This window comes from Cynocephalus volans, chromosome 13 (genome assembly GCF_027409185.1).
Source record: "Cynocephalus volans isolate mCynVol1 chromosome 13, mCynVol1.pri, whole genome shotgun sequence".
Classification (NCBI taxonomy): domain Eukaryota; kingdom Metazoa; phylum Chordata; class Mammalia; order Dermoptera; family Cynocephalidae; genus Cynocephalus; species Cynocephalus volans.
Window position 1 is genome coordinate 41,677,597 of NC_084472.1, and position 20,316 is coordinate 41,697,912.

The 20,316-nt window shown below is 49.0% G+C and overlaps 1 protein-coding gene across 1 annotated transcript in view; it reads left to right on the plus strand.

The window, feature by feature from the left end:
- Positions 1-3,737: 3,737 nt before the first annotated feature.
- The window catches only part of ARK2C (arkadia (RNF111) C-terminal like ring finger ubiquitin ligase 2C), a 107,252-nt gene continuing 90,673 nt past the window's right edge, over positions 3,738-20,316 (plus strand). The window contains exon 1 of the mRNA XM_063077543.1: positions 3,738-3,798. Within this exon, the coding sequence (XP_062933613.1) occupies positions 3,738-3,798 (61 nt within the window). The remainder of the gene's footprint in view (positions 3,799-20,316) is intronic.

Consider the following 20,316-nt stretch of genomic DNA (forward strand, 5'->3'; position numbering starts at 1 on the left):
GGGTTGTGACCTATTCACAATCCTATTTCTCAGCCTCAGTTTTCTCATCCGTAAAACAAGAGATGGGCAAGACAATGATGAAATTTCATTCTGGGAACACCACTGTATTTATGCTTCTAGAATTCTCTGTATTATTTATAGACTCTATAGCTATCTTCTCATTTGACCCTCACAATAAACCTATAGGGTAGGTCTGGCAGGGTTATTATTATCCCCATTAAACAGATGTGGGCCGGCCCTGTGGCTCACTCAGGAGAGTGCAGCACTGGGAGCGCAGCGGCGCTCCCGCCGCAGGTTCAGATCCTATATAGGGATGGCCGGTGCACTCACTGGCTGAGCGCAGTGCGGGCGACACCAAGCCAAGGGTTGCAATCCCCTTACCGGTCACAAAAAAACAAAAACAAAAACAAAAAAGAGATGTGTGTGTTGAAGCTAAGGAATTTTGGGTGCTTGCCACAAGGTTTCACTAAAAGCGAAACTCTTCCTCCTAAAGCACAATAAATTCCTTCTTAGCAGGAGGCCTGTGCCTGTGTATGGATGTTGGTGTATTGACAAATGTGGGCTTCTGTCTGTTAGGGTTCTCTGATGTTTGAGTATAAAAGTGCAATTATTGGGTGGACTTATGATTTTCCTAGGTTTATGTTGCTGGTCTGTTTTTTGATGATTGCTTTTGTATGATGGATGTTCCATGCTGTGGTATAATTTACACTAAATGCATTAACTAGGCAATCATAAATAGGAACAGGAGGAAAAGAGGTGGTGAGTAAGGAGAGATGGACAGGTAAAAGGGAGAAAACTAAGCACTAAATAGCCAGGCACCAATCTATGTACTCTACAAGTATTAACTCATCTGGTCCTCACGTGAATCCTATGAAGATTGCTATCATCATGCCCATTTTACAGATATTGAAATCGAGGCCTAGAGAAGTTAAATAACTTGCCTAAGTTAGTAAGGGTCAGAGCCAGAATGTGAAACCAGGCTACCTAATTTCAGAGTTTGTGCCCTAACCACTCTCCTGTCAAGGTCAGATAGAGTAGCCATAAGCCTTTGTGAGCTCTGGTATAAAGTAAGATTAAAAAAAAAAAAATGCCCACTCAAAGCCGGTAAGGTTGCAGGAAGTTGGCATACAATATACTGCTGGCATACAATATACAATATACTGACAGTGTATTTCATCTTTTTATAAAGCAATATGTGGCAAGAGCCATAAGTTTTCTATACTTGTCGATTTAGGAATGCTAATCCTAGAAGTTTATTCTAAGCTAATAGTTTAACAAAAGCAAAAAGCCCTATGCATGAAGAAGTTTATTGTATGATCTGTGTTGGAAAACTGGGAGCAAATTAAGTGCCCTAGAATATGGTGTGATAAGCAATTTTATAATACATCCACCTGTTGGAATACTATGTACACATTTAAAATGATAATTACAAGGACTACATAAAAAGACAGAAAAATGTTTCTGATAAAATGTTAAGTTTAAAAAGCAAGATAAAGACTATGTAGATTATGATGACAACTCTGATGTATATGCATACTAGCAAAGCTTGAAATAGAACAGGAAAAAATTCTAGTGGTTAAGTGTTTGTTAAAGTCTTTATATTTTTTTCAGATTTTTATTAGTGGCAGCATCATGTTTATTTAACAGATCACGATGAAGGAAAGAGCAGGTGGTAGAGGTGGGTTGAAACGATGGTCCAGGGTGTGGCTTGGGACAGTTGGTAGGTTTCCCTCTGGCTGCCTTCATCCCTGGATTTTTTGGGGACAGCCAGAGGAATTTAGGGTGAGGAAAGGGGCTCAGGTCTGAGGGATCATGTGCTTGTGAGAGAGAGAAGGATGTGCACTGGGGTCCTGCCCTGCCACTGCCACTGAAATACAGTCTTCATAAAGCCGGGCTATGGCTTTCCTTTTGCCGTGTTCTCCCAATCTTCATTCTTCAAGTCTCAGAAGTCTTAGAAGTCACTTTCCTGTAGTCAACTCCAGCTGTCCCCCCCCCCTCCCACCCACTGGGCTGGGTGTCCCTCTTAGGTGTCCCTCTTCCCCAGCACCCTTTGCTGCACCCATCTCTGCACCTAGCAGGCTCTGTGGTGATGGCCTGTTTCCATTTCTGAAGCCTCCTCTGTGCTGCAAGGGTTGGGATCTCAGGTGGATCTGGATCACCTCCTGTGCTCTGACTCTAGCACAACATGTATTAAATGAATCGTCCTCCTTTTCCTTATCTCTAAGATGGGGGCAAGTTGAGTTGGATGAGATTCCGTCCAGCTCCACATACTGTGATTTTACCATGTAGTTTTTATATCAGACTTATTAAATAAAGGTGCCACTGGGTTTTGCTGACATGTCTCAATGTAGGACATGTTGTCCTCTGTATTTCTGCTTGTGGATGGGCTCCCTAACCATTCTCTGGTCTTGGTGTAGTCTGTGAGCCTGGTCTAAGGGTTGTCTTGGGAGTTTTCATAGTAGGTTGGCTGAGTGTTCATGAACGTGGTCTTAGCTGACCGCCTAACAACAGGGTTTCGAGGTGAAGGTTCTTTGCTTCTATCTTGCTTGCACCCAGATGGCCAGCCACAGGCCACACGTGACACGGTGGCTCTTCCTTCATGTGTGAATCTGCAGGAGTCGTGGAGCCCTGATGTCACATATCTGCCTGCCCGCTGTGGAAGTGGGCGTGTCTGTGCACATGGCTGGGTGTACCTGTGTCAGAGCCAGCAAATGGTGGAGGAGTGGCCCTAGGTTTTCTGGACAGTGTGTCTCTGTATAGACTATGCGCGTACCTCCCTGAATGAGTGGTTTTCAATTCAGCAAATAATTATTGTGATCTTTGTGCTCTGCAAGAGCAGTATCACAGTCCTACAGGCAGGGAGCCTGGGGTGTGCATGTCTTACCTGTGTCTGCATTGTGTGTTCCCTCTGCGTGTCTTTGGAAATGCGTTCTTGGCACGTGTCTTGCGTTGACAAGGCGTTCGGTGTGTGCATGTCTGTGACAGTGCCTGGGTCCTGTTTGCGGCTGCTTGCTTGTATTCCAGCTTTAATTGTGCCCGCAGTCAGGCTCTGCACGTGCGCCAGCCTCCATGCGCACGTCCCCGAGTGACCCGTGCGCGGTGTGCAGGGACCTCCAGGTCGTGTGCATTTTGTGCGCTCGTGCCTGTCTCTGCACTAATGAACGCACCTCCACATGTCTGGGTGCACGTCCCTCTCCATGTGTGCACGTTCCGTGTGCACGCCGCTCGTGTCTGTGTGCTGGGGCCTTTCACGAGCGCGCGCTCCAGCCCGCGGGCGGCCAGGGACCCGCGCTGGGCTTCACGCGCCCCGTGGGGCTAACCCCTCCTACCCCCGCGCCCCGCAGCGGGCCGCAGCGATTGGCCGCCCGCTCCCTCCCAGCCGTCACCCCTCCCTTCCCCCGCCACCCGCGCGCCCGCGGTCCCCGCTGTCCCCCGCGGTTCCGGCGAGGCCGCGCCGCGCTGCGCTCCGCTCCCATTGGCTGCGCGCGCCTTTGTGTGGCGGCAGCTGCGGCCCCAGCGCCTTTGAATGTCGAGAGGGGCCGGGAAGGGAGCCTTTCCATGGGCCATCTGTCTCCCCGCCAGCCGCCGCCCCACCACCGCCCGCGCCCCGCGCTCCGCCTCCCGCCCCGGCGGCTCCCGCAGCCCCGTCGCCGCCCGCGCCCGCGCCCCGGAGCCGCGCCACAAAGGGCCCGCGCGCAGCCGCCGCCGCCGCCGCCGCCGCCGCGCGAGGAGCCAGGATGGTCCTGGTCCACGTCGGCTATCTCGTGCTTCCAGTGTTTGGCTCTGTGCGAAACAGAGGTATCGCTTTTTCCTTTCGGGGTCTGCTTCGGAGCGTGGATCGCCGCAGGCACCGGGGCGGGGGCGGGAGCCGCGGGCGGCCGGGGGCTCAGGGCACACCCGCGAGGACGCAGGACGAGCGGTGACTTCTCCCCACCCCCTTCTGGGGGCACCCCCGAGTGTGGGGGTGGCCCCCCTCGTGGGAGCTTTTGTAGTGAAGTTAGGGTTTGGCGAATTTGGGTCCCTCCCTCCCTAGCCCCATTTTTTATTCTTGCGGCGGACGTGATTCCCCCAAATCACAGTCCATTCCCCTAATACCTAGCCCTGTGTGATCGGAGAGAGAGATACATGATGCTGTGTGTGCGTGTGTGCGTGTGCGTGTGCGTGTGTGTGTGTGTGTGTGTGTGTGTGTGTGTGAGAGAGAGAGAGAGAGAGAGAGAGAATATGCTTGGCTTTCTGTGATCTGCTTTATTTTTTTATTTATTTATTTTTTTAGATATGTGTGTGTTTTGTCTTCTCTGTGTTTTGTATTTCTTCATTTTTTGGTCATTAATGCCGATGACTGGTTAGCTGGGATTTGAGTATCTGCCTTGTCCCATGCCCCAGCCCCCACCCCCTCGTGGGCACTTGCACGATTTCCCGTCTCATCCTTTTCTTTCCTTTAACCCTTTTTGTGTATCGCCCTTGTGCTATGGCCCTGTTCACCCCAACCCCCCGCAATTGTCTTTGGATGACAGTTGCATTTATGGGTTCAAGGTGCTTGGGGGTGTGTGTGTGTATGTGAGTGTGTGTACATGTATGTGAGTGTGTGCGCGCGCCTTGGAGAGTCAGATGTGCGCTGCTGGGCACCCCTGGGTCCGGCCGGAGTGGGGTGCCTGGCCCTTGGGTGCTGCGCTGTGTGTGAGGATGAGGTGGGAAGCTGCCCCCACGCCAGGCCTTTGCCCCAGGCAGCGGTTGACCAAGCAGCAGGCCGGCGCGGGCTTTGTTTTTAACTGTGATATATGGGGTGTGTTTGCACGGTCCCGTTACCCTACATCCCCCTTCCCTTACATTCTGCTAAAACAATAGCTTGATTCTCCCCTCTTCTCCCCCCACCCTACATTTCTGCCATTTTCTTTTAATCAAAAATTCCCACCTCCCAAAGCAAATCCGAGATGCATTTAGATTCATTTTTTTTTTTTTTCCTTTTTGTATTCTGCCTCTGGACTCACATTTCTCATCTTGGAAATGTTTCTTCTATCCTCTCCCACTCCACGTCTGCTTAAATCCCTGCTGGCTAAGGTCCCCTCCCCCCCGTCCCCCTCCCTCACACACAGAATGATGTCTTCCCTCTTCCGACCAGGGCTCCTCTACAGTCAGGGTTGGGGCTGGGGTCGCCGGGCCAGCGCTTTGGCGTGCCCCAGGGGCCCGACTGGGCAAGAAAAGGAAAGCCCATCCCCTTTTCTTCCAGCCCACCCGTCCCCTGCCCCGCGCCTCCCCCCAAACCTAAAAGGCAAGGTTAGCCCCTTAGGCCTGTTTAAACCGCAGTTTTTTTTGTGTGATGATAGAGTGATGACATTCTGCATTTATCAAATCTTTTTTTTTCTTCATTGTGTAGCTCAGTGAATGGTCAACTCGCTGCTGTGTGCGCTGTGACCCTTCTGCCTCCGCATTTAGCTGTATTGTGACACCCCTCTTAACCATTTCCTGTCTCCATCAGAGGAAGGCATTGCTATTTAAGCGGCAGTATCCCCTATCTCAGGCCAGCTTAGCCATGGGGGTGGGGGGGAGTGGGTGTGTGAGGAAGAAGAAAAGGGGGACTGGGTGAGATCTCCCTGAAATGCCACCCCCTCCCCAATACACAATTATCTCTTATTACTTGGCATTTCCTCTTAAAACGGGTGTGGAACATTACACTAGGCAGAAATTAAAAAATGATTAAGAAGGATGTTGAGCCTGAAAGTATAATTATCCTGATTAAATCATTATCATTCTCATTAATACCACCAATCTCTAAATACCATTGCAGGATGCTGATTCCATGTTTTGAAATTCAAATTGCTCAGCTGCCTTTAAATTTTATTTTTAATACTCTCCCCTTACCCACCAATCCAACAAAACAAATTCTGCCTGTCAGTCAAAGTTTACTTTCATGGCAAATACGCCCACAGGAAATTGAAGGGCTGAGGGGTGAGTTGGGCTGTGGGTAAAATTTAGCACAATGTGATAAGAATTCATGACCTTCCGATAGAGGATACTAATGCTTAACTCAACAAGGTCCTAAACCACAATCTTCTTGTAAAACTATTAGATAGTCTGCCAGCTTAAATCTGTTCTTTTTAGTTTCCATTGTAGTAGTGTAGGATGTAGGCCATTTCAGATTAGATGTAGAGAAATAACCATTTTTGTATCTTCATCTTGTTTAGCCAAGTACATTGCTCTGTAAATCCCTGTTAAGTGGATTCCTTTTGCCTTGGCTTAGAGGCTGCAGCACCCCATTTTCCAGTTATATGGGTGGCCATCAGTTGGCTTCGTAGCAGCACCCAGGTATAACTGAGGATTACATTTAGTAGGAGGCAAAACATTAAATATATATATAAAGAAAATCTTTGATAAAATGACAGTTGCTGCTATTCCATAGCCTCTGAAAATTTGGTGCACTAAGGTCCCTGGCTTAAGGGGGAGCTATGGCCATAGTGTCTTAATTGTCTAATTGTACAATGTCAAGAGCATCTTTGGACATCCGCCCTGGCCCTCAGAGCTGCCCCTTTAACAGCCTGCTCCCTTCTGCTGCCTCGCCAGCCAGACCTGCTTGAAAACTGAAACAAAACAGCAGCAATAATGAAAGAATAAGGCCCCTACTTCAAGGGCCTTTCCAAAATAAAGTCCAAGTAGCTTCCCCAGACTGCTATTTGGCAATCTGAAAAGAAAGAGAAAAAAGAAAAGGAAAAGAAAAGAAAAAAAAGAATTCCAGCAAAATGGTTTTCCATTAAACAGGGGTAGCGTGTTCTGCTGTGCTGAATTACTTCCTGTTCTTATTTTGTGGGTAATTTTTTCTGTATCAAATATCCTTTTGGTTGTGTATCTTTTTCACCTTTTCTTGTACTAAAACTAAAGCATGGTCTGTATTTTTTTACATCCCCCAGTTGACAATGTACAGCGCTCGGTTAGAGATGTGACCCTGCTGAAACGTCCTGTGGTCGTGTAGCCCGGGCCATCTGCTCATTGTACGCTGCTTTTGTTTTGTCGCCCTTCTGAAGCATGGTGGGCCCAGCCTTTTTTTTTGTATCGTGTGCATGACAACATTGTTACACACAGAATCCACTAATACTAATATACAATCTCTCAATAAAGAACTAGTTTTCCTATATTAACCTAGTGTGCTTTTTCTCTTGCTGTTTTCCCATTTATTGTCGTATCCTGCTGTTTAGATTTTCCCCCTTGCTTTTCTATCCCTACCCTCACCCACCCACCACCCCCACCTCCCATTGTAAGATTTGAGTGAATGCCTTTTCTTTTTACTTTTTTTTTTTTTTTTGTGGTACAGATATGGTGACTTTAATCTCATCTAGTCCATATCTTTTTACAATAGACATCTGGGGCAATAGGAGGGGTCATTTGTCCTGTCACACTGAAACCACTCAGCTGTATAGTGAGAACCCCTATCTTTGGTCACCTGTGTACTCAGTAGCCTCCATATTTCATCTTAGTTTCCAGGTTACATGGGCACTTGATTTATAATGCTTGTGACAAAAAGGGGATATAACACTTAGGTTGAGAAAAGGGATACTGTTCTTAATTAGCAATCTTGTAGCATTTCAGACTTGCTTGAAAAACCCATTTTGAGTTGTGTTTTAACTTTTCCGTTTACTGTCTCATTGATTTACTGTTCTTATAAATCATTCCGGGGGTGACATGTTACATGTAGTTGAAGCCATGAATGGGATTTTAAAGTACCCTCTTTGTGCATATTTAGATTCTTGGGACCTTCAATGTCAGTTTTGCATTAAGATCCTGGGTAAGGAAGATGTTTTAAACAGAAACCGACTCAGATCACTCCCACCCTCATCCCAGGGCCAGCAGCCTGACCTGTTGTTACTGTAGGAATAAGAGGGTCTGTGCCCTCTGCAGGCTGTGAGCCAGTTAAAGCTGATTATAGCCTAGATGCCTGACAGCTGCTTCATCTGTGGTCCTAGGGCCTCTCTTAGGAGAAAGAGAGCCAGATCTCTGCCATTGTTGAAGGGTGTGTATATGTGTATATGTGTTTTGGGGTGGGGGAGATCAGGAAGGAAGTCAAGACCTATCCCCAAATTGAATTGGAAGAAGAACCCTTAAAATGTGTCTTTTTTCCATAATTGGATTGGAGAAGCCAGTGGGGAGGTATTTTTTTTCCCAGAGTGGAACCCAAATTCAAGCAATTGTCAATTACACCTACTCAATTTCAGCCCAGAACAAGCCTTGCTAAATGAGGCATTTTAGACACCAAGGAAATCAGTTGATTAAAGAAATTTATGATTCCTTCAAAGGACCATCATTTTGGAGCCACTCCTCTTTGGGAGACATACTTGACCTTGCGTATCTGGGCTGTCTTCTGGGCTTACTGTTGCCTATGTGCCTTCTCTGGCAGACACCCCCTGCCTGACCACAGTGCTTCCTCGCCTTCTTTGTGGCTTCGTGCGACTCTCCTCTTCCCCCATGACTGCCCTCTCTGCTCTGGCCCTTTGTTCTCGTGCTCTTCCCAGGCCGGGTGGGAAAGCTGAGCTGATTTACTGTGACACATGGACACACATGGATGTTCCCAGCGGAGGCTCATGCTGTAGTTTGTGCTAGAGGGGTCATGCAGATCTACAAGCCTAGTCCTTCGAGGACTCTGTATTTTCTTTTTTTAAAAAAATTTTTTGTTTACATGAGACTTTTAATTTTGTTCCTAGCTTGAGAAAGCAAAATAAACCACCCCCTAACCCAATCTCAACAATAGTAAAACTATTCTAAATCAGGTGATCTCCCTCATTTTTGTCCTAGAGAGCTGTGGCTCATTAGATCACATTAACCAACTCCGTTTTATTTTTCTATATTATTAGTGTTAAGTATGCCAGAATTGTTTAACAAGCCATTTCAAGGATGGTTTAGAAACCTAGTAATAGTATAGAAAGCTATTGTGTTAATGGAAAATCATGTTTTAGCAATTTAACAAGTGCATACTATATTTGACCCGGATTGTCAGAACTAAACACTTACATATTAAGAAGACTTTCCCCCTGACTGGACGATTCAAGAATTAAAAGGCCATTGTATTTTATATTTACTCTCACAACGATCTGACACATTGCTGTTTTAGTAACTTTTGACTCCAGGCTTTCAGAAAAGCCATCTAAGTAGATCCTATACCACAGATTTTGTGATAAGATGGAACACGGCTCTTGTTTACTGTTCTTTCTGAGCAAGAGAACTTCTCTCTTGAAACTAGCATCAGATAAGGCCCACTTAATTAATGAGTTTTCTTAAATAATAATTTCCTATAAACTAGCAAATACTATTAATCATTCAAGGTTGGGCGAATAGCCACCAAGAGTGTTGATACCCTAATATGCAGATGACAGACTGGGCTAGCTCTCTTCCTTTTGCATTTTTCTCATCTCCTGCCCCACCCTTTCGCCATGACCTTTCCATCTTTCAATAAGCATCCTGCAGTGTCACATTGGGAAGCTTCATGGTTTCTAGGCTAAGGAAGCAAAAGCTCTGTGTTGGATCTGAGTATAGTATGGAGCTCTTTCCTAGAGCAAAGGGCAGGACACAACAGACCTTTGACTCTGATTCAGGGCATGACTTCGTTTCTCTCAATCAATCCTACCTTACCATTGTTGCAAAAATGTGCAAGACATTTGTGCCTTAGTTTCTCTATGGATCTAAATAGCTTTTAAAAGATTCATGGCTTAACATTGTATGAATGTGAATTAGTACTTATTAGTTTCTGATATGGTTTAGCCACAGATGAACCAATACATTTCTAAGAAAATTGAGGGGAGGGCTTACCTGAGAGACTCAGATTTTCGGGATGATTTAAGAAAGAAAAGCAAACATTATAACCTCACAGCTGAACCACTCGCAATGCCTGTCCCTCGTGTGTTCATTCATTCATTCATCCACTCAGGCACTGATGTGTTTATTTAGTTAATGAGTGTTCAGTGAATGCCTACTTGGGGCCAGGCCCTGTGCTAAGGGGAATATAGAAGAAGTGAGACCTGGGTGCCTTATGCTCAGGCTGAGAGGCGAATCCTCAGGAAACGAGATGCTGTCAAAGATGTTTGGTGCCAAAGTGCCCAACATCGACTTGCTGCAGTAGAAAGAGCTTGGAGCAGTCCAGGGTTGGATCCTAGCTCAGTCTCGACCTAGAAGGGTGAACTTAGGTCACCACTCTGAGTATCACCTGCATGATGACCAATGATGACTGTCATAAAACCTACTTGATAGGGTTTGCCTACACTATTTGAAGGTACTTGGCACACAGCAGATGCCTAGGACATGCTGGATGGCTACCACTTTTCTTTACAACTGCAGGAGTTTCCTGGCCTGAGCATTAAAGTCAGAGAGGAGCTTGCTGAGGAGGTGCGGTTGTGATGTGCTTCAGAGAGTGGTATACAGGAGGGAGGGAGAGGAGAGAGAGCATTCTGGGTGGGGGCTGAATAAGATTTTGGCCAAGGCCAGTGGCTCTGCTGGTTTGGCAAGAACAGAAAGTGCATATGAGGAAGGAAGGGTGTATGTGTGTGGGTGTGTTTGTGTTTAAGGACATGTGTGCAGGCCTGTTGCCTTACACAGATACAGGGGACACGGGATCATTGTCCTGCCTTTGAATGGCTCTCTCTAGCACACAGCTCCAGGAGTTCCACAGCATGAGGTCTGGAGAACGTGGGAGAAAGGCTGGAAGGGATTTAGAAGCCAGGTTCTGAGGGCCTCTGGAAGAGTTCGGACTTGCTCCTTTGGCCATTGGGATCTCTCTGGGGATGTGGTGTTTAAACTTATTCTGGCAGCTGATCACAGGGGGGTGAGACTAGGGGACCGAGGCCAGGGAGGAGGTTGTGGCACACTTCCAGGGGTGATGGCGGCCCAAACCCAGGGCCTGGGCAATGGGAAGAAGGCTCACATGAGAGGCCTTACATGAGGGGGGAGGCACAGTGCATTCTGGAAAGAAATGAGTTCAATGTATAGATAAACATACAGAAGTAGCAATGCCAGCATGGCCGAGGGAAGGGCAACATGGTAATGTGTGGGGGCTGAGACTTCTAGCACTTTTAAATACAGGTTCCTGGTTGGAGTAGGAAATGACTTTTAGTAATAAAAACTCCTTATATTTACATGACACCCCCTCAAAAAACTCTGTCCTCATAGCAGAAATCCCCTTGTTGGGTTATTCACATGTACTTTTAGTTGCACAGGTTACCTTCTGAGAAACCTTCTTTGTAATCTTAACTCGGGAGCTGCATGCTCACTCTATGTCCCCGTATATCAGCTTGTGCAAGTTTTAGCAAATCTTACCCTTCCTGAGAAGGGACACCCAAGGCAGCCGAGTGCCAGGATTATTGCCTCCACAGGTTTGCAGAAAGGTCATCTCTCCCCCCAGGAGAAGGAGGAGCTGGAGGGAGCCCCCCAGGATAGCAGAGTAGGGGGATTTCAGGGCAGGGGGCAGAACGTAGGGCATGGGCTCTGATCGTAAGGCCGGTTCTGTCTGCAGAGGAAGATCTCCCCCAATTTGAAGCTCTTTGCATTATCTTATTTCATCCTTGGCACAGCCTGTAGGAGGTGATTTGGGAAACTGATGAGGAAACTGAGGCCAAGAGTGGTGAAAGCCTTTGCTACCCTCCCCGCTAGCTAGTAAATGGCTGAGCCAGAAGTGGAGCCTCGGGGACTGGGTGCCTGGTCACATGCTCTGTGCTGTCCTCCAAGGCCTGCATGCTGTCAGGAACCTTGATAAGACCATATCTTGAGGGACCAATTCAGAATGCTAGGGTCCGTGTCCACACTAGGAGAGGCTCCTTTCTAGCTGCCAAGCTACAAGGGGCCTAAGTCCTCGACACTGAGCCCCACACATGCCAGAAGGGGACTCTGAGAGACAGGGAGGATGTCCTGGTTGACAGAGAACCCCCGAGAAGAAAAGAAGCAGGTGTCAGAACCCTCATGCTGAGTCCTTTAACCATCACATGCCTGCTCAGAGGGGGCCTGGCTGGCTCACGCAGGGGACTTGAGGGGACTGGCATCTGTGCTTGGATTTCCACAGAAATAATAGGTGTCCCCTTCCTGAGGCTTTGACTCCCAAGTTGTGGGTATGGTTTCCCTCCTTTCTTAGGTCATCGTGATGCCTTCACAGATTACATCTATGCTATATCATGGAGGTAATAGAATCACATCTTGGAAAGTTTAGAAAATAAAAAAAGGAAAAGAAGTCTCTTAGGAGTCCCCTCTGTGATCATGTTAGAAAAATACCTTCCACAGTTTTGTTTTTGTTTGTTTTAATTTTTTTTATTTTATCATTACACAATGTAAATATTTTTTATGGCCCTTTACCAGTTTCTCCATAACCCTTCTTTCTCACCTCAGCTGGCCTCAGTTCTATTCTCTCCTTCTGAATATTCAAGGAGTTATTGTGATTGTTATATCTTTTTTCTTTCTCTCTCTTTTTTTTTCCCCAGCTCCCACTTTGTGTTTGTTTTTTGGTAGAGCTGTTGAACACAGTACACAATTCTGCATTCTCCATTTTTTATTTAACATTATATCACAAGCATTTCCACACTTTCAATGGCTGCATAAATGTTCCACTTGAGTGGTGACCCTCCCATCAGGTTTGATGGCTTCTGATGCACTGAGTGGCCATGGGTTACAGGCCCACTCTATCTGGTCTACACACCACCTCCCTCAAGCTGGTGTTTAGCCATGGGGGGAGGAGGTGGTTAGCAGGTCTGACAGCTCCCAAGCCTCTCTACCCACCCTCAGCCCCTTCCATCAACAGGCTAAATAGTTGGAGGAGGGGAGCAGATAAGAGATGGCTGGGGGAAGGAATCTAAGATTTGGATAAACTGTTCCGAGACTTGGCTTCTGGTCCTTGTTCTGCCATAAATTTCCACTCTGATCTTGAGCAAGTCCGATTCCTTCCATCAGTTCTCAGTTTCCCCAGCAGTCAAACGGATAGGTCCACTGTTTGTACTTTACAGGACTTGTCACGTGAAGTAATGCACATGAAACAAACCAAGAAGCCAGCCCAAGGCAACAGGCAGCAATAATTACCAGCATTATGCACAGTGGTGGTTCGCTGATGGGCCACACAGTGCAGTGGGAGTAGTCCTGGCTTCGAGTCCTGCTCTATCAATAACTACCGTGTGATCTCTTGGCCAGGGCTGACTGCTCTGCAACTTCACTTCCTATCTGCCAGCAGAGATAATTGGTCTAATTGTCCCTTCCTGCTCTAAAAAACTGTGATTTCTTCCTGATGAGAATAACTTCCATTTCTACTGCCTTTTTGCCTTTTCATCAGGGAGGCAGCCACCTGCCATTTAGCACTGAACAGGCATGTGGCCTTCCAGGGGCCAGTAACTCCACTCTTGTGGGAAGGGAGCAGTAATAGGTCCCACCTGGCTAGCGGCCCATCCAGGGCTCCTGACCCCAAGCTTAGAGTTGGTCGTGCTTCTGGTGCTGCGGCTCCTGTGCAGCCACTGCACAGGAAGTTCCCTGGGACATCGTTGTTATCTCGTGCATCCTTTCCTTTAAACATGCCCCTCCAGGAAGTTCTCCCAGCTAGCTAGGGGTGGTGACGGCCACCCCATGGTTGCCATGTCCCCCAATCTCAGCGCTGGCCTCGCCAAGCCTGGGCGAGGAAGCAGAGGCTGCTGAGTCAGCACCAGCCTGCGGGTGGAGAGGGGGTGGAGGAGCTCTGGGGCTGGGAGGAAGTGAGAATTCAGCCAGCACCTGTCTGAGGAAGGGCAGGAAGCTTTGGAACAGCTGCTGCTCCCACTCTGGGGCTGAGTGGGAGGGAGGGGGCGGAGGCACTTTACATGCCCTCCCCCAGCCAGCCAGCTTGCTTAGCTCCAGCTCTCCTCCTCCAGCTGCCAGAGTCCCCATGCCACCTCCTCCCCGAGAGCTCAGGGCCTCCTCTGGACTGCCTGCCCCCCAGGACCACCCACCTTCTAGAACAACTGCTGCTGCTCCCAAGTCCTGTGGGAGCCAATGGATTAATGTGCCCATTCCCACCTTTAGTGCTGGAGACACTGGCCTTCCTTAAGCCAAAGCATGGCCCTACCCCCAGGGACCTCAACCTCGATGGCAGGGCTCGTTTTCTGGAGGGGGTGTGGGAATGGAACCCCCTCCTCCCATGAGGCGTGGTCCTGCTGACCAGAGCTGAAAAACCTGATTCTGGGGAAGGTGAGGGAGTGAGAGCGGAGAGCTAGGCCCCTTCTTAGAGGCTCTCTGCCTTGCTGGTCACCCCACAGCCCAGAAGTGCTGAGGGAGGGAGATGACAGAGGCAGATGGCACAGCATTCACCAGAGCCCTCGTGTTGGACTCCAGGGTGGGTAGGCCATGGCCTGGGTCTCACCTGTGCTGGGCTCGTGTCCCTCGGGGCATAGGGACAAGTCAGGCCTGAAGAGGGGCCCAGTTGGGGCTGGGTGAGGAGGACAGTGGGGCTTGGGAGGCAGCTGCTGCCTGACTTCCTTTGGCCGAGTGATACTGTCCTGAGGGCAGAGGTGCCCGCCATACAGGGCTGCCACTTGCCATGGAGCCAGAGGGGAAGGGCAGCAAGAGGTGTCAGGAGGGAAGGAACCTGAGGAACCCAGGAATGGGACTGTAGGAGGGGACGAGGGGCAGAGAGGTGATCTGGGGTAAGGAGCAACAGCCAGCAATTCTCGGCGTGGTCCTACCTGCGCAGGTGAGGTGGGAGTGCTATTTCTATATTTGGGGAAAAGGTGATTTTTATACTAAACTGAAAAAGGAACACAGCCTCCAGTCACAAATTTTACATGAACTTTTGAGTGGGAGTATAGAACTTACTATTGTCCGACATTTGGGCATATCTGGGGGAGCATGAGAGGAACACTTTGGGGTTGCCCCAAGGCCTCGCCTTCCCAGAGCTGGAGACCCAGGCTGTCCATGGCTGGACTTGCAGAGGTGGCTCTCGGGAGCCCCTGTCAGGAAAGAACCCAGTGCTCTTGGCTCTGAGGCCTGCGGGCTTCTTGGGGCTTCTCTCAAGGCCACGCAGAAGTGGCACAGGCTCTGGCACTCCAGCTGGGTGGTCGTGAGATACTTCATGGGGAAGCATGACTTGAAGACAGTGCAGGGTTAACCAGGCAGAGGGAGAAGGGATGGCGTTTCAACGTGGTGGCAGATGCTCACACACTCCTGGTCTGGAGAGTTAGGACTGGGAGCCAGACCCTGCGTGGGGAGGTCAGGAGGTGGAGGTGACCCCGTGAACAGGGTGTGACTGAGGACTTCCTGAGGGTGCTGCCCAGCTAAGGACTCTTTTTTCATTGTGGTAAAATATATATAGCATAAAATCTGCCGTTTTAACCATTTTAAAGTGTACAATTCAGTGGCATTAAGTGTATTCACAATGTTGTGTAACCATCACCACTTTCTTTTTCCAAAACTTTTTTATCACCCCAAACAGAAACTAAATGCTCCTTTGACTTTGGGACCTGCTCTCAGGCAGGGCAAGGGCCAGGTTTGCTGGGTCTCCTGGAGGAAGTGTGGGGGGTAGGGGAAAGCAATGGTAGCAAAAAATGCACGGTTTTTCCATCAAGCTGTCTTTGGCTTTACCACCTGTTAGCTGGATGACTTTGGACCTCTCTGAGCCTCAGTCTCTTCCTCAGAAAAAATGGAGATAATTGATGTTAATACCGGTGTCACATGGAGGTGAGGAGGGCAGAGAGTTATGATGTATGTGAAGTACGAGGCACACAAAATCCTGGAAGTACTTAGCTGAAGATGGTCATTTCCCAACTCCTGCCCACCTACCCCCTCTTCCCCTCTGCAAACACACATCTTTGCTTGTTCAGCCTGGAACAGTCTAAGGGTCTTAAGGGAGTGCAAAGGGGACCCTGGGCAGACAGGAAAAGGCCGGGCATGTTTCAGCTTAATTTCATAAGGCTGTAGGGAACCAAGGCACAGACAGCAGCATCTGGCTTACAGCCTAGCTGGGGGGACCCCGGCACATTCCTGAAATGGGTAGTGAATGCACAGATGAGGCTATACCAAGGGCCAAGTCAATGGTCGTGCTGGCCAGAAAGAGTGGCCTAGCTGGAGGCATCTTGGCATATAGGACAGGGAGAGGTCACCTAGGCCTGGAGAAATCAGGAACATCTCCCGGAGGAGGCAGAACTGGAGCTCTTTCTTGAGGAGCGAGATTTGTAGCTCCACTGCCTAGGGAAGCTATCAGGTCCACCTTTCCCCCTTCCCCCTATCCCACAAAGGCCCAGACCTCATCCAAGAGGTGAATGTCAAGAGTCCTGTGGCTGTCACCCTTGTCTCAATTTTCTTTTTATTTTCTGGAGCATTGGGTCCTCTCATTTCATTGTCATCGCACCCATTCCAGTCCTCTTCCTCCCTGCCATCTCCCCTGGCCCTGGCTGTTTCCACTGTAATTCTCTGCCTCCTCTCCTGCCCCTCTGCCCAGCTGAACTGCCTGAGTGCTCCAACGGGTGGCCACGCTGTCCCTCAAAAGAGAGCCATGTGGAGTGGCAAGGCTGCCTGAGGGAGCTGGGGGCTTCGTGGCCTCCCTCTGAAGTGGGCAACCTTCTGGGGGCATTGCTTCCACTCTCTGCACACTGGGGTACTCATTTTTACCTGCCAGATTGAATGAGGATTAAATGAGACTGTGGATGTAGGGCCCCGACTGTGACACCTGGCACAGAGTACGGGCTGCTCTTGTTATATGTGACTCTCTGCTAGGGAATTGTCACATGCGGAATCTCCCTGCCTGCTCCTAGGAGGCACCTTGAATTTGCTAAGGGAAACAAAGTGTAGGGGAAAAACTTCTCAGCCTCAGTGTTTTTACCTGTAAAATGGGAACAATCAGTAATCCCCCAAAAGGGTTGTAGTGGACTTGTTCAGCTCATCTACCAGATGTGCATGAGTGCCTGCACTGGACAGGCACCGTGCCAGGCACTGGGGGCACATGGATATTAATAACAATGGTAGGAGCAGTAGCAGATGCTCATGGAGCACTTACTCTGTGCCAGCCATTCTCCTAAGCACTTTAGCTGCCCAAGGAAACTGAGCCTCGTGGGAAATAGATGCTTGAACGGTCTGAAGGTACAGCCCTAAGGTACGTGCAGGGTGCTCTCTTAGCCTGGGGGGGAGACTTCCTGGGGAAGGTGATGCCTGTAAGAGTGGTACCTGAGTGACTCTTAGAAGATAAGTGGGTTTGACCAGGAGAAAAGGTGGGGAAGGGTGTTACAGGCAAAGGGACATCAGGGCAGAGGGCAGGCTGAGGAACAGTACTGCAGAGGGGCCAGGGGACCAATGAGCCAGAAGGCTAAAGTACTGTGAGGGACCTGGGACTTTGCCATCCCTAATGTCAACATAGCAACATTGTCTACTGGTCAGCATTGCTGATGGTTGATTGGCTTTTATCAAGAATAAAGTGCGCACAATCTACTTAGAGCCTCCAGTATATCCTGAACATTGAGACTTGGGTGCTGCCCTTGAAGACTTAGAAAATGAAGCAGAAATCCCAATAGACTCCCATGAAGCAATGATGGGCCAGTAACCTTCATCGTAAAAGGGTTATCAGGGGCTACTGTTGAGAGGATGGGAGAAGTTCAGAGGAGAGGAAGAGCTGAGATGTGATGCCTGGGAGACCCCCCAGAGGACATGGGGGTGGATTGGGCCCTTGAAGTAGGGGCTTGGGGCAGAATTTCCCATACTGTTCAACCAAATGCCAGAGCCCCTTGAGCTATTAAAAGTTGTTTCTGTGAAAGAGTTACAACAATTGCTGTAACAATTTGGAAATGCTATACACTACACCCCTGTCTTGGAGAGTCCCAATGCATTAAAGGCTCTGATAAGCCCTGCAATAAAGAGAGCCTTTTAGTTTTGCTTCAGTAGCATTTCTCAAAACTATCTGACCACAGAACTCGTGTGTGTGTGTGTGTGTGTGTGTGTGTGTGTGTGTGTGTGTGTGTGTGTGTGTGTGTGATAAGAGGGACATCACTTGAACTTGGTGCATGGAACAGTTTGGGAAGTGTTAGCCTGTTAAGTGGGTCATCTAGCTTGACTAGTCAAAAGCAACTCCCTTATACTGAGAGGGAAGGGAGACAGAAAAAGGAAACAGAAGGTGGCTCACCGATGGGTGACTGCCTATCTCAAAGTGCCCCCCACCCCAGCCTCCCTCCCAGGAGTGCCATCATTACCTACTCTCTTGGTCTGTTTGTTCTGCTATAACAAAATGCCATAGGCTGAGTGACTTATAAAAACCAGAAATTTATTTCTCACTGTTCTGGAGGCTGGGAAGTTCAAGATCAAGACACCAGCAGATTTGATGTCTGGGGAAGGCCCACTCCCTAGATGGCTATCTTTTTGCTGTAACCTCACACAGCAGAAGGGGAGAGAGAGCTCTCTGGAGCCTCTTTTATAAGGACACAGATCCCGTCTGTTTGGGCTGTGCCCCCGTGACCTAATCACCTCCCAAAGGCCTCACCTCCATATACCATCACCTTCGGGGTTAAGATTCAACATATGAATTTGGGGAGGGACACAAATATTCAGACCCTCAAGAGAAGACTCTAAGATTGAGAAGTCCATGGAGAACCAGCCGCTCCTTTTCAGTGGCCCTCTTGCTGCCAGCTAGGGGATGCTGCCTCCACCAGGAGCCCAGGTTGCCATGGGAGGAGCTCTTGGCCACTGGGGGGACTGGCCTTGTACCAAAGCTCCACTCAGCTCAGGACTTCCCTCCCACCTTCTATCTGACATTTATGACATTGTCCAGATTCCAGGTGGACTTTCCCCTGCCCAGCTGGGCACCCCCTACCCCGTAACCTGCACCTGCATCTGACACACTGCACACAATCACAATCCACACAGCACTGGATACTCACATCATAGTGCACCCAGATGCTCACTCCCTACACCCCCCAACCCCCGTGTAATACACACACATTCATACACAGTCCACATAATGCCGGCAGCATACACTCACTTACACATAAGTATCTGTACTAGATTAGAACATGCAGTGCGCATATGAATTCATTCACAAATATGAATAAGCACACAGACACCGCTTGTTACTTGCATGCACGTGCACACACATGTACACACCATGATGCTTACACACTTTATCCCACAGAAATACAAGCTTAAACGTCTCCAGATGATATTCCCTTCCCCTTCTTTTCTCTGATGTGTCACCTATGCTCCTGTGGAGCTCCTACCTGACCGTTACTGAATTCACACAACAAATATTCCAGTAAGGAGACGGAGGCCTTCAGCAAGATAACACCATGAGGTGTGAGTGTGCCCACATGTCCAGGCCAGCTGCACAGTCTGAGCTGCAGCACTGACTTGTCACGTCCTCAGGGCTCTGCTGTCTCCATGGGCCCTTGGTGAGGCTCAGGAGGGGCAGTGGCCCGTGAGAGGGCTAATGAAGGAGGCACAGCTGATTTGGTGTGGTCTCTGCTATGGTGGATAAGACAAATATCACAAAGCCCATTTTGGATGCCATGTGGCCTGGGAGGGCTTCCTGGAGGAGGCAGGTCTTGAGTTGGGATTGATGGGATTGTGAACCCATGTCAAGAGGGAGTGAGAGAGGGGGGCACTGAGGTGCAGAGGCTGCATGAGGGGCATCAAGAGGAGTGAGCATGTTCCCCCAACCCTAAGAACCCCAGCAGCAGTTATGGGGACAGTTTGGGCAGCAGTGGAAGAGTAAGTGGCAGAGCCTGTAAAGGGCCAGCAGCTCCTCTCTGCTGCTGTTTCCTCTTGCTGCTCTGGGCAGTGGCCATAACATCTGGGTGAGGTCACCACTAGCTGGCAGACTGCTCTGCTAGAGCTCAGTTTCTGTCACTAGGTGGCTGGGGGAATGAAAGAGAATGTATGATATTAATGTTGCTGCCTCATTTTATAAAGTGTCCTAACAAGCTGGCGAACCAGGCACACTCAGTCTTATTTACAGCTGCTATTATTTGTCTGACATTGAGATTAATTTGACGATAGCTGCTCATAAACTCTTCTATCATCAGATGGTCGCATTACTTGGGAGGAGAAGAGGGCTGGATTTAATTTGTGAACAGTGCACTGGGTCCCTCTGCCCTTGGAGAGTGTGTGGGAGTGGCAGCCATAAATCATGCAGACCCCAGAGCTCCTGTGTGGGAGAGGGGTGTCCTGGAAGGGGGTGCTGATCTTCAGAGCCAGGGAGGTAGGCAGAGATGCACCACTATCTATGCTGGGAGAGGCGCCCTGGGAGATCATTTGGCCAGGAACCTTCAATTCTAGACTCCACACCAAGTAAGAATCATCTGGAAGTTTGTTAAAATACAGATCGCCACCAGCCCTATAAAGTCACCACCTCTGGAGGTGGGGCTTGAG